Source organism: Apteryx rowi, unplaced genomic scaffold (assembly GCF_003343035.1).
Source record: "Apteryx rowi isolate R43461 unplaced genomic scaffold, aptRow1 scaffold_183, whole genome shotgun sequence".
Lineage (NCBI taxonomy): Eukaryota > Metazoa > Chordata > Aves > Apterygiformes > Apterygidae > Apteryx > Apteryx rowi.
The window spans coordinates 956,936-971,960 of NW_020448119.1; the positions used below are offsets into that span (position 1 = coordinate 956,936).

The 15,025-nt window shown below is 38.9% G+C and overlaps 2 protein-coding genes across 17 annotated transcripts in view; one reads left to right on the top strand and one right to left on the bottom strand.

Annotated features, from left to right (window-relative positions):
* Nucleotides 1–8,231, top strand: part of CAPN3 (calpain 3) — a 33,300-nt gene extending 25,069 nt beyond the window's left edge. For all 8 annotated transcript variants that reach the window (XM_026061643.1, XM_026061642.1, XM_026061645.1 and 5 more), the window contains 7 exons: nt 1,354–1,411; nt 2,046–2,110; nt 3,137–3,205; nt 3,763–3,841; nt 5,596–5,712; nt 6,069–6,127; nt 7,045–8,231. In XM_026061643.1, the coding sequence (XP_025917428.1) occupies nt 1,354–1,411; nt 2,046–2,110; nt 3,137–3,205; nt 3,763–3,841; nt 5,596–5,712; nt 6,069–6,127; nt 7,045–7,071 (474 nt within the window). In that variant the 3' untranslated portion in view covers nt 7,072–8,231. The remainder of the gene's footprint in view (nt 1–1,353; nt 1,412–2,045; nt 2,111–3,136; nt 3,206–3,762; nt 3,842–5,595; nt 5,713–6,068; nt 6,128–7,044) is intronic.
* Nucleotides 1–15,025, bottom strand: part of ZNF106 (zinc finger protein 106) — a 62,388-nt gene that overhangs the window by 6,904 nt on the left and 40,459 nt on the right. For 6 of the 9 annotated variants that reach the window (XM_026061632.1, XM_026061631.1, XM_026061630.1 and 3 more), the window contains one exon: nt 10,025–14,622. In XM_026061632.1, coding sequence (XP_025917417.1) covers nt 14,566–14,622 — 57 coding nt within the window. In that variant the 3' untranslated portion in view covers nt 10,025–14,565. Of the gene's footprint in view, nt 1–2,237; nt 3,291–8,222; nt 8,333–10,024; nt 14,623–15,025 lie in introns of those variants that run through there. The other 3 variants (XR_003252815.1, XR_003252814.1, XM_026061628.1) reach the window with 3 other exon arrangements.

A 15,025-nucleotide genomic window follows, 5' to 3' on the forward strand; every position in this document is an offset into this window, starting at 1 on the left:
TTCTTCTAGTTAGTTTAATAAACCACATAAAATAGGTTTGACAACTTCAACTGAGGATTGTTTAATTGACTAATGAAAACTTAATTAGCTTTACTTGTTATCTGGTTGTCAATTCGGCAGCAGGACTATTGACTGGACAAAGAACAAACTGCTCTCACTCCTACAGAGAAGCATCCCCAGGGCACAACTGCAGAATGATGTATGGGGAACCAGCACTTCAGATTCTGACTCTATAGCTAAATAATTTGTCACTGCAATTCTAGAATTCAACCCACTATAAATATTCAGAAAGCAAAGGTGACATAATTCCACCTGTAAGGAAACACTGAGAAATCAAAAACTCTCATTTGTGGAGAGCAGGAATTGTTTGTTGAATAATTTTTAAAGTCATGTTGTTGTTGGTTTTTAATCACAAGTGTTTACATATCTTCCTCTTACTAATTCTGGGAGTAGGAGGAAAAAGCATTAGACAAGACAGAAAGCAAAATATATTAGTACACATGCAATTAGTCTCTACCTGTTCCATCGTTCCAGCAGTGAAGGACGTGCACTGAAAATCAATGCAAGTCTAGGCAAGGAATAAACATTCACGCACAGTATCTTCTCTGGCCAAAAACCACATCTTTAACAAGTTACATTTAAATAGTCTTTCTTGGAGAGCTGCCAGCAGTCTCCTTGGACAGTGTACACAGAGCCCATGGTCTAGCCATTTCCCTTCTGACTTGCATTGATTTCCACCTATGCAATGCCACTAACTTCAAGGCAATTACTTCCGATTTTAAGCTTGTAGAAACAGGGAGGCAGAGAAAGTACAATTTTGCTTTCCCCCTTATCTATGAACAATCGTCAGTGAACAAGCCTGACCCTCAGTGTCACCTAAGAAGAAAACAACTCAGACAAAGAGCAAGCAAGAAGGGTTTAAGTCATCTTTTTCAGTTTCTTGGTCTTTGTCCTGTTTCAAAATGACCCAGTCCCTGTTTAGGGCAGAGGTGCGAGAGGTGGAACCTGAGCTCCAGGGGAGGCCGTGGATCCCAAGGTAACAGACATATGCAGTGACACATCAGATAGAGCAAGTTAACCCCAAGACAGCAGGACCCTTTAAGTGATGCAGATGACCACATAATCGGTATACAGTAACTTTCAATCTACTTTGTACCAAAGGTGTAGCTGCAGCCTGGGGAAAGATTTGGGCCAATGTTTATATGAACCTGAACTTCTCTCTAGTTTAAAACACATGCCAGGCTGAAAAGTAACCAGATAAAGACCTCATTCTTTCAGAATATGCATCCATGAAATGATTTGCTCAGTAATGAATTTTGTAGCTAATGGCGTTCTCCCTGCATTTCTCACCAGGACATGGAGATCAATGCTGAAGAACTCAGGAATGTTCTCAATAATGTTGTAAAAAAACGTGAGTTTCAGCATGTTTTTCAATAACTCTGGACAAAAATCTGTGACATGGAATATTCACCCCCTCCCCCAAGTTACGCTCTTAAAGTACTTATGGCTTCAAGTTCACAAGTTTCCTAGTTACACTTCCATGCAATCCCCATCCGAAGCCTTAGCAGGCTGAATTTTTCAAAGAGATGCTCACTACAAGTGATAACAGTCTCTACAGTGATACAGGCTGATAAGGCAGAAACGAGCAAAAGCTTGTTGAAAGCACCAAGCAGGATAATATAGTATTTCTAGCAGTCTGCAAATGCCCTTTGGGAAAAAAAAAAAAAAAAAATCTAATGGAGAGGCAGATTTTTTTTCCCTGTATAGCAAACTTCAGCCTACTGACCCTGGGCTCACTTAGTTACCTAGAAGTTAATGCAGAGTTTTCAAGAAGTTTGCAGACTAAAATTGTATACAACATGTCAAGAAAGTTCATCTCTAATTCACAAGCAATAACTGAAAACCTTTCTGGATTTCTCTCTCACTCATTTCTTGAAAAATGAAGAAAGTAGATTTAGTTCCTACTTTGAGTAGAGTCACACCTAAGAGGAAGAGGCATTTGCTGACTTGCATGATCTCTTCTCACCTGCAATCATTTATTTCAGATAAGGACCTAAAGACAGAAGGATTTGAACTGGAATCCTGTCGCAGCATGATTGCTTTGATGGATGTATCCTTTTCCAGTGAAAGGGGAGTGCTCGATACCACTCCAGGCCACTTGAGCTTTATTATTCCCCACGTCACTCCTCCTCCCACACGCACTTGTTATTGAACCACGTCAAATGCAAGTTAGTAAGCCAGGGAAGCAAAACAGTACTTTATATTCTGTAGCCAGATAACACAAAGCGTTCCAGGTTTGGCGCATCTCAATTCCAGTCATCTCAGCATTAGCATAGGTGGCAAATGAAAGTATCCCCAAACAGAGAACTACAGAATAAGTATAATACCCTCCCTTAATTATTAGTTACTGGCTAGCTTATGTACTAAAGCATAAGTAGTCTTTTTTTAAGCCTATTCAACATATATATAGCTTTTTGCCAACAGACTTTATCTACTTCTCTCTTACCTTTACATTTATAACATATTATACATTCCACCGTATAATTAGCACCTAAAGCATGCAGAAATTGTCTCAGAGCAAATGCAGTAAAACATACTACAAGATGCCACACAGGCTTATCTCCAATACAACATCACTTAGCTTTCCTATATTCTGAGAGAACAAAATTGGAACTATGACCTAAAAGCATAATGGTTGGAGCCTAAATACATTTTATAGTTTTAGACAACATTTTGCTTATTTTTAAGTTTCATTTGAAGCAAATCAGAAGGAGCTTCACTCTAGAACAAATTCAGCTGTCTAAAAACTTTGGGGGGAACTTCACATTTGGAGGCATTTGAAAGGACCCCGCTGGAACATCCTGCTCACATATACTTTACAATAGCTACAGGAGTAAGCCTCTTTCCTATACTACAGGTTTGCTTCCACATAAGGAAATAATACTTCACGCTCCTGTAACAAAATACAGTCCAGATTTGACAAGATTGTTCACAAATGTTTTACTGCACACTTCAGCCAGCTCTTAATGCTGAGGAAATCTTGAACTAGGCTTCACAATCATCCCCTCTCACCAGTGGCTGTAGACTTACTGGTTTTACTTTGAAATATTTTTTTACCTGAACGTTTGCACCACAGACAGACGGCTCAGGGAAGATAAACTTTGATGAGTTTCAACATCTCTGGGACAAGATTAAAAGCTGGCAGGTATTGCTGAGTTTTCACAGTGGTGTTCTTCAAAACTTCCATGGTACAAAAGCTTGCATAGGAAAAACAAACCTCTCTATATGCACTATAATAATACAACAAAAGAAATGCTCAAAAAATTGTAAATGAGCCTTTAGAAAGAAAATTATTGACTTTCCTCATCCTACTCAGCCTAAACAAATAACCTACATCTCTGAAGCTCCAACACTAACTAACCACTAACGTAAGGATTTCCCCCCATCAGAACATAATGGATGCACATGAGATTGAGGAAGAGGGTGATGGGAACTAGATCCAGGCCTCACAAATATCCTAATTAGGGCAATCAAGAGAGAGGATTTACAGCATAAACTCAAGTCAAACAAGGAGGGTCCTTAGAAGAAAGAGTTCTTTGCCTTTCACAGCATAGGATTAAATAATTATACTTTGGGACTGTGCTAACAACCTAGACTGCCTGTAGGAATATAAAGCAGATGACAAAGCCTTCAAGTACCTAAAGCCTAGGGCATGTATCTCAGTTTTTATTTCTGTTGTGCATTTTTTTTTTGTTTTTCCAGAAAATTTTCAAGCGTTATGACACGGATCATTCGGGAACGATTAACAGCTATGAGATGCGTAATGCAGTCAATGATGCAGGTACTTCCCCTAGTAGTCAATGCCCAACAGTTGAAGAAACAGGAGGGAGTAGGTGGAAGTGAAACCTCATTTTGGTTGCTGTGTTAGAGCAGAAACAGGAATGTCGTGCAGCCTCTGAAAGACCCTAGGGCAATTTCAAAATCACTTTTTTCCCCAACAGAGGTTTTCAAATATCCAGAGCACAAGCATTGTATGCCTGCTGACCAAATCATCTCTTCAACTCTTTGCATGAATAATGCTTTGCTATTGTAAGGTTCTTTCATTCAGGCTCTCATACACCCCATGTGACCTCCTTTCTCACCTGCTGTTTTACACAGCTGTACAGGTGACATGTTGCAATAGGAAGTTGTCCATCTCCCAGGCACCTGCCCTGCAGCCCGAGGCAGCAGCTGTGAGGGGGCAGAGCCCTGTTCCCAACATGCCACATCTGCAAGGAGCACTGGCCTGAGGGAGGGGACGGGCAGCACCAGGCACCTTGTCTGTCAGCAGCACTGTTCTAGACGGGGATAGCTTGCACTTGGCTTGGCTGTTCGCCTGCTTCGTATAGCATTGCGTCCTGCTCAAGCAATGGCTAGACTGTATGTGGAGGTTGCTATACCATCTCTTTTGGCTGCAACTGCAGAGCAAATCCACACCATGCAGTAGCTGCTGGCTGGCCAGGCAGCAAGGGGACTGAGCCACTGTGATCTCAGTCTCTTCTTCTATGTGCGCAGCAACAACAAAGCATGTTTTTGTAATAGTTGCAATTAATGGAATTCATCTTGCAAAGAGAGACTGTTACCGTCTTGCTTCTTCTCTCAAACACATTGGTGCGCTTGTTTCTGCAGACAGGAGGCTTCCCATAGCAAATTTATCACCCCATTTCTTTAAGAGAGCAAGATGACTTCATTCAGAAAATCAGGAGTTTCACTAGTAAACTTGTGTGATGATTTCAGTGTCCCTTCATCTTCACTGGTATCTTGATACATCAAACAGTTACCAGTAACAGTTCATCAGGGAGTAGAAACAGATGGCTATATTTTACTTTACAAAAAGTCAGTAACTCTGTTCTTCATTCATCTGGATTTGGACTCTTGCAACAGGAGAAACATGGGTCATTTTGTATTTTCCAGGTTTCCATTCTCACCAGGAAAGTCAATGTAAAATAATTTAAATACCTCCTACCCTGAACACATTTTACAATAAAAAGTTCTAAATCCAGTCTCAGTATTACAGCTTAGAGACCATGCATGACCCTGCATTTAGCCAGCAACCAACAGTGCCAAAATCATTAAATTTCCTTTAAGAAGTTAGGTGGCATATTACATCAGTCAGTGCTGTAGTTTGATAACACCAAGCCAGGGAGTTACCCACTTATCTATTTTTCGGCCACTGCATAACTGTGCATAGCAACTTCATCCTACACTTCCACCTCCCAGTTTTTGTTTTTCCACTCTTATCAGACTAACCTAAATTTTAAGCTCTTTGGTGTAGACTCCTCTTCATATTTACATTATGGGATAATTCATATGCTATTGGAACTCCAAAATATTAATTTCAAAATGTTTCTTCTGTTTTAAGAAAATAGTCTGACACAGGGAAGCTCCTTCTAGCTTCATTTCGTTTTGTAGCTGTAGCAGTATTTCATCCCAATTGAGCCTAGGCTGGGCCTGGGAAGTGCTTGAGGCAGGCCAAACCTTTTCTCGAGGATTCAGTGGCACAAGCGCTTCTCTGCAGCTGCGGCCCAGCTGTGCCCCATTTCTCATTCTCTGCAGGCTTTCGCCTGAACAACCAGCTCTACGACATCATTACAATGCGCTACGCTGACAAGAACATGAACATTGACTTTGACAGCTTCATCTGCTGCTTTGTGCGACTGGACGCTATGTTCAGTGAGTGGCTATCCCAGTTTTACTGCATTTCTCCTCTCTCAGAAATACATTATGGTGGTTGAAGAAAAGTTGTTTTAAAGTGCTACTGTCTATGTATAGTTTTAATAATTTAAGGGATGTGCTCAGGGGTTCTAAAATATGACAACCATCCCATACAAACCCAAAAGAAAAGAAGCCATTGTATTTCTCCAATATTAACTAAAGAAAAGCAGAGCAGAAAAACTTGGTAACCAAGTAAGTAAAAACATATCTGCACAAGTCTGCATGGCACACTGGGAACATAATTTGGTTTGCTATATGGAATCATCTTTACTCTTTGCTACCACAGTGATTTAATCTGTCTGTCATTGCTTTAGGAGCATTTCATGCCTTTGATAAAGATGGAGATGGAATCATTAAACTCAATGTCTTGGAGGTAAATAGTCTTATTCCAGTATTTCTAACACAATGTCACGATATTGAGTTTTGATCTTATTATTCATTGCACATGTTCTTGAGGAAGCCTATGAGAGTTGGTCTGAAATTGTCATCCAGTTGGTAAGAGTTCACAAAATCTGCTAAAAATTTTGCTACTGATTTTACATAGAAAACGCATGTATACATGCTCTGCCAGCTACAGCTGCTGTGCAAGACTCCAGTTGGTGCTTAAGTACACAACTGGAGGGCAGACAACTGTCTTTTCATATCATCTTTAACATGTTTCAAAAACATTTTTGAAAGCTTTTTTTTGAGGCAATTTAATTAAACATACTTTATTTTAAATGTGTTAACTGATAATGGGGGTCAATTTAGTTCTCAACTGTTTTTTAATCTTATTCAGAAGACTTAGTTTAAATTTAAAAGCATGTCTTCTCCTAGGGAGAACACAGAAAAATTTCACTTCACTCTCCCCTTCCCACAGCATTTACAAGCTTCAGTTCTAATTCCATTAAGCAACCAGTCCTGATAATAATGCAGAAATCGCACTGTCCAAGGGCAAATTTGGAAACCAGAGGAGGGAGGGCCACAAATGTGCAACAACGAGCTGTATGAATATTATTTGCATGTATGAGTGTGTGGGAAGAACACAATAAGAAAGTGGAGCACAGTCATGAAGAAGCAGTGGAGGATGAAGGAAGAGGCATTTAGTAGAGCTAAAGCTGTTCGTCTCTCATTAGTGTGCACACCGGCAGCACGCTCTAGATCATGAAAAAGAGGGACAGGCTGAGCAATTGCCTGCCCTGCTTCCTCTCCCCTTCTTTGCCGCCGTTTCCATACTGCACCAAGCCTTGCGCCTCAATAAAAACAAGTTTTCCGTTCTGTACTCTTCTTTAACTCTAACTTTTCTTCTAGTGGCTGCAGCTCACGATGTATGCGTAACACCAGAGCCATCCGCCAGCACCATTAAGAACACACTCAAGATATCTGCTGAATGTAACCAGCTCCGTTCATCCCCAAGCGCTAACAAGAACACTTCCGCATGTACAGGCTTCGCTTGCTGAGATGAATAGCACAGAGTGCCTTGGAAAAAGAGACAATCATACTTCCGCAGGGAGACTAGTGCTTGTATTCTGTAACTACTTTTATATCATCTCCCTGGCATTTTATTTTGAGGAACAACAACTTACTTATGACTAAGTTAAACTTTTTCTGCATGGTAAAGTCATGGAGCATTCACCATTATTCTGCTTAGGCTGGCAACTAGAAACCTTCCCCACAGTTGGTACAAAGGCAAAGCTGGAACTGTATCTGAACTGTGAAAGTATTTAGTACCACCTTGTAATCAGTCACCTACTCTTTGTCCTGATACTGGTTCAATCGCTGTAGCATCTTCATAATTTCAACTGAGCATTTCACATGAAGTTGTGGTAGATTAATACTATTAATACTACATTAATACTATGCATCCCAATCATTTATGTTGTTATAGATGTGGCTATGAGGGTTGGATTTCTGCTACACTAGAAACTGGGAAGTCAAGCAAAAGAAACTGGTATCCAGATACATTTTTAAATCTTGGTCTAGTGCCCCAGCAAGTGTCAGAACCCAGCAATTAGCTCTCAGACACTTTTAATATCCCAATACTATCTTAATTACATATTGGATTTTTATTTTTTAACTGCAACTGCTTTCTCTATAAGGTAAACTGATTTGCAACTCCAGAAATGAAACACCTCTTACACATATAAATATACATACACATTTTTTTTTCCCACAGTGCTATTTTGTTGGAAGTATTTTGGATGGAATGCCTAACAGTGGATGGAGTCTGTTTCAACTTCAAAATATATTTTAGCCATACCCCAACTAGAGTCCTTTACTGGTTATCAGTTAAAAACTCAGCTTTTTTGTAGCTTAGTGAAATGTATGCCACATTAGATCCACTACTTCTAGATTTGGAAGTACAATTATCACTTCTTATTATTGTATGGTCTTCTCCATTTCTACGTTACTAATTTAGGGAAATGTTCTGTTAGTGCACAAGTCAGGCTGGCTTAAGCTTTCTTTGATAAACCCCTTTTCCCCCCTACCTTCCTATTCCCAGCAATGATCTTCTAGAGGATCTTCTAGAAGGTGCTTCTATCCGTCTGGTTTAATAATTATCTTCCTTACTACATTGGCTCCCTAGATTTGATGTAAACTGCAAGAGAAGATAAAAATTACTAATTGCACCTTAGCAAAAAATTTTAATGGATCAATAAATTTAAAAAGTACCTGACTAATACAGAGAGCAAATAAGCAGCAGGTTTTTCATATAGGTTATCCACCACCACAATGATTAACACCACACTCAAGATGAGATATAAAAATATTTCCTGACAGCATTCTGTTATTTCCTTACTGTAAAAGGTGTCTTCCACTCTAGACATTAGGAAAATCAGACACTTTATGATATAATGGCCATTTGGGGAAGACTATTAGAATGTGCAAGTACAATTAACTTTATCTCACCGAAAATAAATTAACTGGGCTTTGGCCATGTCTAGCTTTCTTTTGAAGGAACAGAGGGGAATGAAACAGTGAGCCTTCTCCCACCACTCCCTTGAACATATAGGAGCTTCTGAAGTTCTATAGCAAATGTGAAATCAGCTTAAGATCTCAAATACTTTCAAGTTAGTTCTTTGAATGCATTAAAAGAGAGCACTTGAGCTTAGAGGTTCTATGATCATCAGCTTTAAGGATGACAGGCTTTCAGAACTGGTCAATCACTGATCAATACAAAAATGGAAGGAAAAATAAAAAGTGCAAGAAAAAGGTTTAGACAGATCAGCTTTGCCAGGACAACCTGTCATTGAGGGGAAAGCCCTTGCCACATGCATGTGTACGCAAAACAAAATCTGTTTTTGCTGAATTCAGTACTTTAAAAAGTGCATTCTATTTTCTGATCCAATTTTAACATTGTTGAAAAGAGCAAGTCAAATGAAGAGCTTCAATTTTTTTCCTTTAAACATATTTTATGAAGGCTTAAAAATGCAATTTTAAGACTAGAACATCTGCTTACTAACCACAACAAAGGATGAACTTTCTCTTAGTTCTCTAGCACGGTCAAGTAAAAAAGCAATCCACTATTGTAAAGTGCAACTGCAAAAAAGAATCCTACCATCCACTGAAAGTTATTCTGTTAAGTAGCACATTTAACTGACAGATTGTTAAGAAAAAAAACCAAAAAACTTTTGGCTATAAAGTTCTTAATGTTGTCTTGCACTGTAAGCTACTACTCTTTAAGAGTAAAAAAATCCCATGATTAGTCCAAGGAAAAGTTATTCTCCTTTAAATCCAACTTTTGCTTTAGCTAAAATAAAGCTTTCAAGATGACTGGAATACTAAGAGCACTGGGTTCCAGCACTGTATTATCTCCATTAAATTATTATTTTCCACATTAAAAAATATGGCATTGAGATGCTCTTTGTTGGGGTGCTCAGAAAAGAAAAAAATCTAGCAGTCAAAAGATCACAATCAGGATTTTTGATCGGCATCTCAAAACAGGCTCTTAAAGTCCTGGTGAGTAAGCTACGCACAGCTCTAGAGAGCTCCCTTTGCAAAGGGTCATGAAGCAGGGGAGTCGGTATGTTGCTCTGGAGGCACAGCTGGGTGCACAACTTGCATTTTCCCTCCTGAATGACATTGTCTTAGGATCCTGCTCACTGGGAGCAACAGCTTGCAATGCTCCTGCCAGTGTTGGAGGGAGGCCGCTGGAATATACAGCTTCAAACTGTCCTGTCTGATTTTATCCAGCCCTTTTAAAAACGGAAAAAATCCAGAACGAAGTCAAGTTCTACAGAATCTTATTAAAGAATCATTCTGTTCAAAACAAAGAAGAATCAGGCTGACAAACCATATAAGGAACTTTTATTTTTATTTTATTTCTCTTTTGCTGTGTAAAGTTTCATTATTATGCTCACAGCTTTGTACCAAAATGAAAGAGGAAAACATGGTCAATCTGTGCACGTGTGCTACACAGCTTAAATTATTGAATATTCAATCATATTGTTTTATTCCACTTTCATTCTTCAAAAAGACTGTTTAACACTTACAGCAAAATGAAACTGAGAAGCTGGCAGGTGCATATAACAAAACATTACCTACACAGTTTGCTCTTTACTTTCACTAGTAAATATTTTACAAACAATAGCTGAAACTGTTTCCTAATCCTTCCTTACATATTCTGCAATTCTGGACAACAGACTGTGTGAGTAATAGTACCATACAAATCCTGAAAACTGGGATTCATCTGTACCTGTGTTTTAATTAAAAAGGAAATAATATTTCCTCAAAACCACATGTTTATCCCTGGGAACCTACCATTATTGCCAGTTAGAGTTTTCAGTTATTGTTTATCTTGATCCAGCAATATTAGAGTGTACAGTCTGAAAACGTGCATTTAACTGCACTGCTTCAAACACACTGCACAACCAAACTCCTGCTATTTTGTAGTCAACTCATGCTCCAACAATGCGTCTTTAAATAAGCTGCAATCCACACAGAAGTTATATCAGGCAAACAGAAGCTGGGGTATTTAATGCACCTTTGTACCGACAGATGTGACAGCTTTCCCTCCCACCCCTTTCCACATACAGACAAGGGGCAGGCAGCTTTGTACCAAAATATTAAAATATCCCTTGCTGACCAAAAGTCACTAGTGTATATCTGAAGCAGCAGCATTAGACTATATAGTATTGCACTGTCAGTTAGCTGTTATTTTTCACTGTGATTTGAAGAAAAAAAAGGAACAAAGAGTCTAGACCAATATCAGCACTATCCTATGATTCAATACAGGTAGGGAAATCTGATGGTGGGGAGGGTTAAGCTTTGGGACACATAATAGGTTTATGTGATAATTTTATGCTACTCGGGCCCTCCTTTTTGAGCTTGAGTAGAATTTGGTATATAGATGGCACAATAAATTCTCCCACCTTTGAAGAGAATGACGTAACCAATTTGAGTAACTCATGGCCCATTCTTTATATCATACAAAGTACAATAGCTCTGAGCACTTTATACCCACTAAGGAAGGTCAAAGCTGAATTAAACACAATGTCAGTACTGCTGGGGGGAAAATGGTGGCCTGCATCCCAATAGGATTGCCCTCTTCAGTCAGCCATATACTAAGTCCAGAGCTCATTATTTAGCATTTGAGTAATAAAAAATCCCCCAATCCTCAGCTAAACACAAAATAAACCCCCTTCTACTCACTCTTCCACCCGCAACATTTTACTTGCAGAAAAAACAAAACCAGTCTTGAATATAGGCTTCATATGTGCAGTACTGCTTTTCCCGCAAATATTACTCTTTCCAAAGTTTAGAAATATTCCCCATTCCCAAAGTTATTCCACTCGTTCTTTGACTGGAGGTATATCAGAAGGCAGAATCCTAATTAAGTGGCAAGACTGGAGAGGATATCTGATTAATGGCTATCAAGCTAATGCATTAGCTTACCCGCTATTCTCTGCAACTGCCTCTAGAAGAAGCCAAGGGCCAGTAACGAAAGCTGCATGTAATTCCAGTTGAACAAATAGGAACTGCAAAGAAGTCTGGGAAATTTCACATCTGCAGGACAGCTTTGTAGCAAATCCTTTCAAGACATCCTCAGGACAACGAAGCAGCACAGCATTTTCCTCTGAGCCCCAAGCAATTTTTATTTATAAAGCAACATTTTATACACACTCATCCAGCTCTGCAATTTCCCTGCCTCTTACTCAGTTTAAGATTATTAAGATGTATCTGATATGACCTACCAAATAACAAAAGACATCACTGCTAAAGCTGGATTTCAAAAGTCCAGCCTTTGGGGGAGGACTGTTTTCAAGGACAGATAAGGAAATATCTTGGATACCTTGAAATGGACTACAAGAAAGGGAAGCCTGCTTATACCAACGAGAAAAAGATAAACCCTATAAGCAAACAGGAATGCAAATGAAGTGTAATAACTTTATCTGTTGCAACACTGAATGAGAAGGATCTTTACGCATTCCTGAAAACAAAGTCATCAGCTGAAAGAACATGAAGAACTGCAAGGAAAAAGTAACAAAATCTACTCTCACACACCAGCTTTCAGAATGATATAAACACTCCACATGCTTGTCCTTCGAATACACAGCTCCACACCTTCACTTCAATCACATCTACAAAAGACAGCTTGAAAAGTTCACACTGTTGATTCCACACCTTTACATGCTCCCTCTTTATGGTTCAAAAAACTCTTGAATATCAATAGTTTTGGAAATGGTTTATAGGTCTTGCACAGTCTTCTGCTTTTAGGTATTAGTATTAGGTATAGTATTAGCTATTAGTACTATTTAGGTATTTAGTATTCTGGGTGACCCTAGAGCAATACAGCCTGCATCAGAAAACAATTACACTGCTCAGAGGACTCCCTGATCTTGATCATCTCTTAAATTGCTTCATCCACAGACCATGGCAAAACAAAACAACCCCCCCAAAAACAAAACAACCCACAAAGAAAAAAGAAAATCCCTCAGACAAGGTCCGAGTCACATACTGTTTTTCTTTCCTCTACTCCCAAACAGTTTAACAAAAAACTTCCACAAAACAAACAAAAAAACACCGCAGGAGCTTTGGAACCATGAGGATTCCTATGTGTTTGAAGCAGGATGCTACTGTATCTCATTCCTAATTTACCCCTGCCTCTCTTGAGAAGAAAAACCATCAATGTCAAGGAACTGCAGAGAAGTTATACTCCTCAGCTGAGACAGTGTAAAAACAGCGTGCTTCAGAGAAGGCCCAGAAGTCCCCTGGTTAGTGGCAGAGCAGAACACCCATGGGCTTCCCTCAGTCACTTTCTTGGCTCCTTTGTGATCAAAGAACAAAACTATAAAATGTATTTGGTCTGAGGTTGGCAGGTCTGAGCCTCAAGCTAGTAGTGAAAGCAACACCCAGTGAAATGAGTACATTCTACTTGTTTGAAAAGCACTGGATTAATTCATAAGCGGCTCAGTTTGAAGACTGGGTTATCTTTACCTTCTGGATACAGTTTGAAAGAACCTCTGCTTTTTTATTCTCAGCTGCAGGTTAAGCAAAAGTGAACAAAAAGCTCTTTGCTAAGTTAGTCTCATTATTTAAGGCAACATCTCCAATGGAAGAAGCACGTTTCACTGTACTTTATGGCCAAATTAGATTAAGTCTGCCACCCCAAGGGACAACTGCAGAGGAGCCCTGAGCAGTAGAAACAGTCTTACTCTCTGCAACAGCTTCTCTGTGGTATATTTACATGCATCTGTAGAAACAACTCTTTTCCATGTGACATGCATTTTGTAAGCCCAGCTTCTGCCTGAGAACTTTGGACTCTAAAATCCTGCTTCATCACAACAGAAACAAAATACCAAAGTGGATGCACTTAGACACCTCGTGCTGTTACATTTCTATTAGTTTGCTACGCCATGAAGATACAGGACTACAAGGTCAGTCACTCATGTTCCAAACCAGATCTCATTGACAAGATAAACAATTTGGCAAGATGAACTACCAAATAAAATCAGGAATCCAACTCGGGTTGTATCAAGATAGCAGTGGTTATGCTGGTATTTAACTATAAAACAAAAGATACTGATACTAGTCCCTCCTTTCTTGTACAAAGGTACCTATATTTAAAGAGACTAAGATCACTAAGTGGGCTAGTGTAGCCACTGTTCTGGTTGCTTTGCTTGAAGAAGTGCGCCAGTAGAAGAAGTGACTGCTTTCCTCTAAAAACACCTTAGGAAATGTAATGTTGAGGGCAGTCTGTATATATTGTGCCAGTTACAACAATTTTTAGACAAGGAATAAAAATAGGCATAAATTAGAGTTAACATTAAAAAAAAAAACAATTAATTTATTCCAGTTCTCCATAAAATACCTTTTCTTTTTATGAAGAAAGACAAAATGTAAGCTGGATATTCAGCTTACACTTGTCAGAATTTGTGATATTCTCTTGCAGAATTTTATTAAAATTGGCTAAAAAACTGGATACAACATAAAAACAGACATGTCTTAGTTAGACACTTAACAGATTTTAAGGTGAGTTTGCAAACACCAGCACTTATTGTAATCTAAGTTCTGAACACCCCTCTGGACTTCCAAAAGACGCTCGGAATACACTTCTTAAAAAAACAAGGCAGACAAGAGGGGGATATTCTTATCTGTCAATGAATTAAAAACTTGCAAAAATCTTCCATTTGGGCCAAGTCTTAATAGACTAGCCTTATTTCTACAGAGCGCAATACAACCTGCAGTCTCTGTAGCAAGGCCTTTCAGCCCCACTCCTGTTTTGCATTCCAAGTTGGAAAAGAAAAGAGGAAAGATTGGAGTAAGAAATGGGTGTTATTTGTAATAATTCTGATGTATAAAATTACTTCCCAATGTGGGAGGTGAAAAGCTTCATGAATCAATCCTGCTGTCATCCTCAGCGTGTCTTTCAATGTGTCCTACAGCATCCTAGAAAAGAACAAGAGTAGTCAGTTAAGAACAAAAAAAAAAACCCACACCTTTGCAAAGGATTCTAGAAAGCTCAACAAAAATGGCATTCTAGATAAAAGAAATTAGTGGCTTAACATTTCTAAAAACCCATGCCAAGCTACTAAATCATATATATTATATAAAGTATTTCACGTACGACATAATCCAAGGCAAATAAGAAACAGCTCCCTAAGTAGAAGGGTATATCAGATAAATACATTATATCCAAAGCCAGTGCTTAGAAAGATATTAAAGACTCTACTTCTGCTTTTCAGCTCTCAGAGAAACTGCCTTCCATTGTGTATTTTGAACAGCATTCAACAAGAAGGCAGTTTATATTGCCAGAGGTAACACGTGGGTTTTACTGGTCAGTGTATAGGCA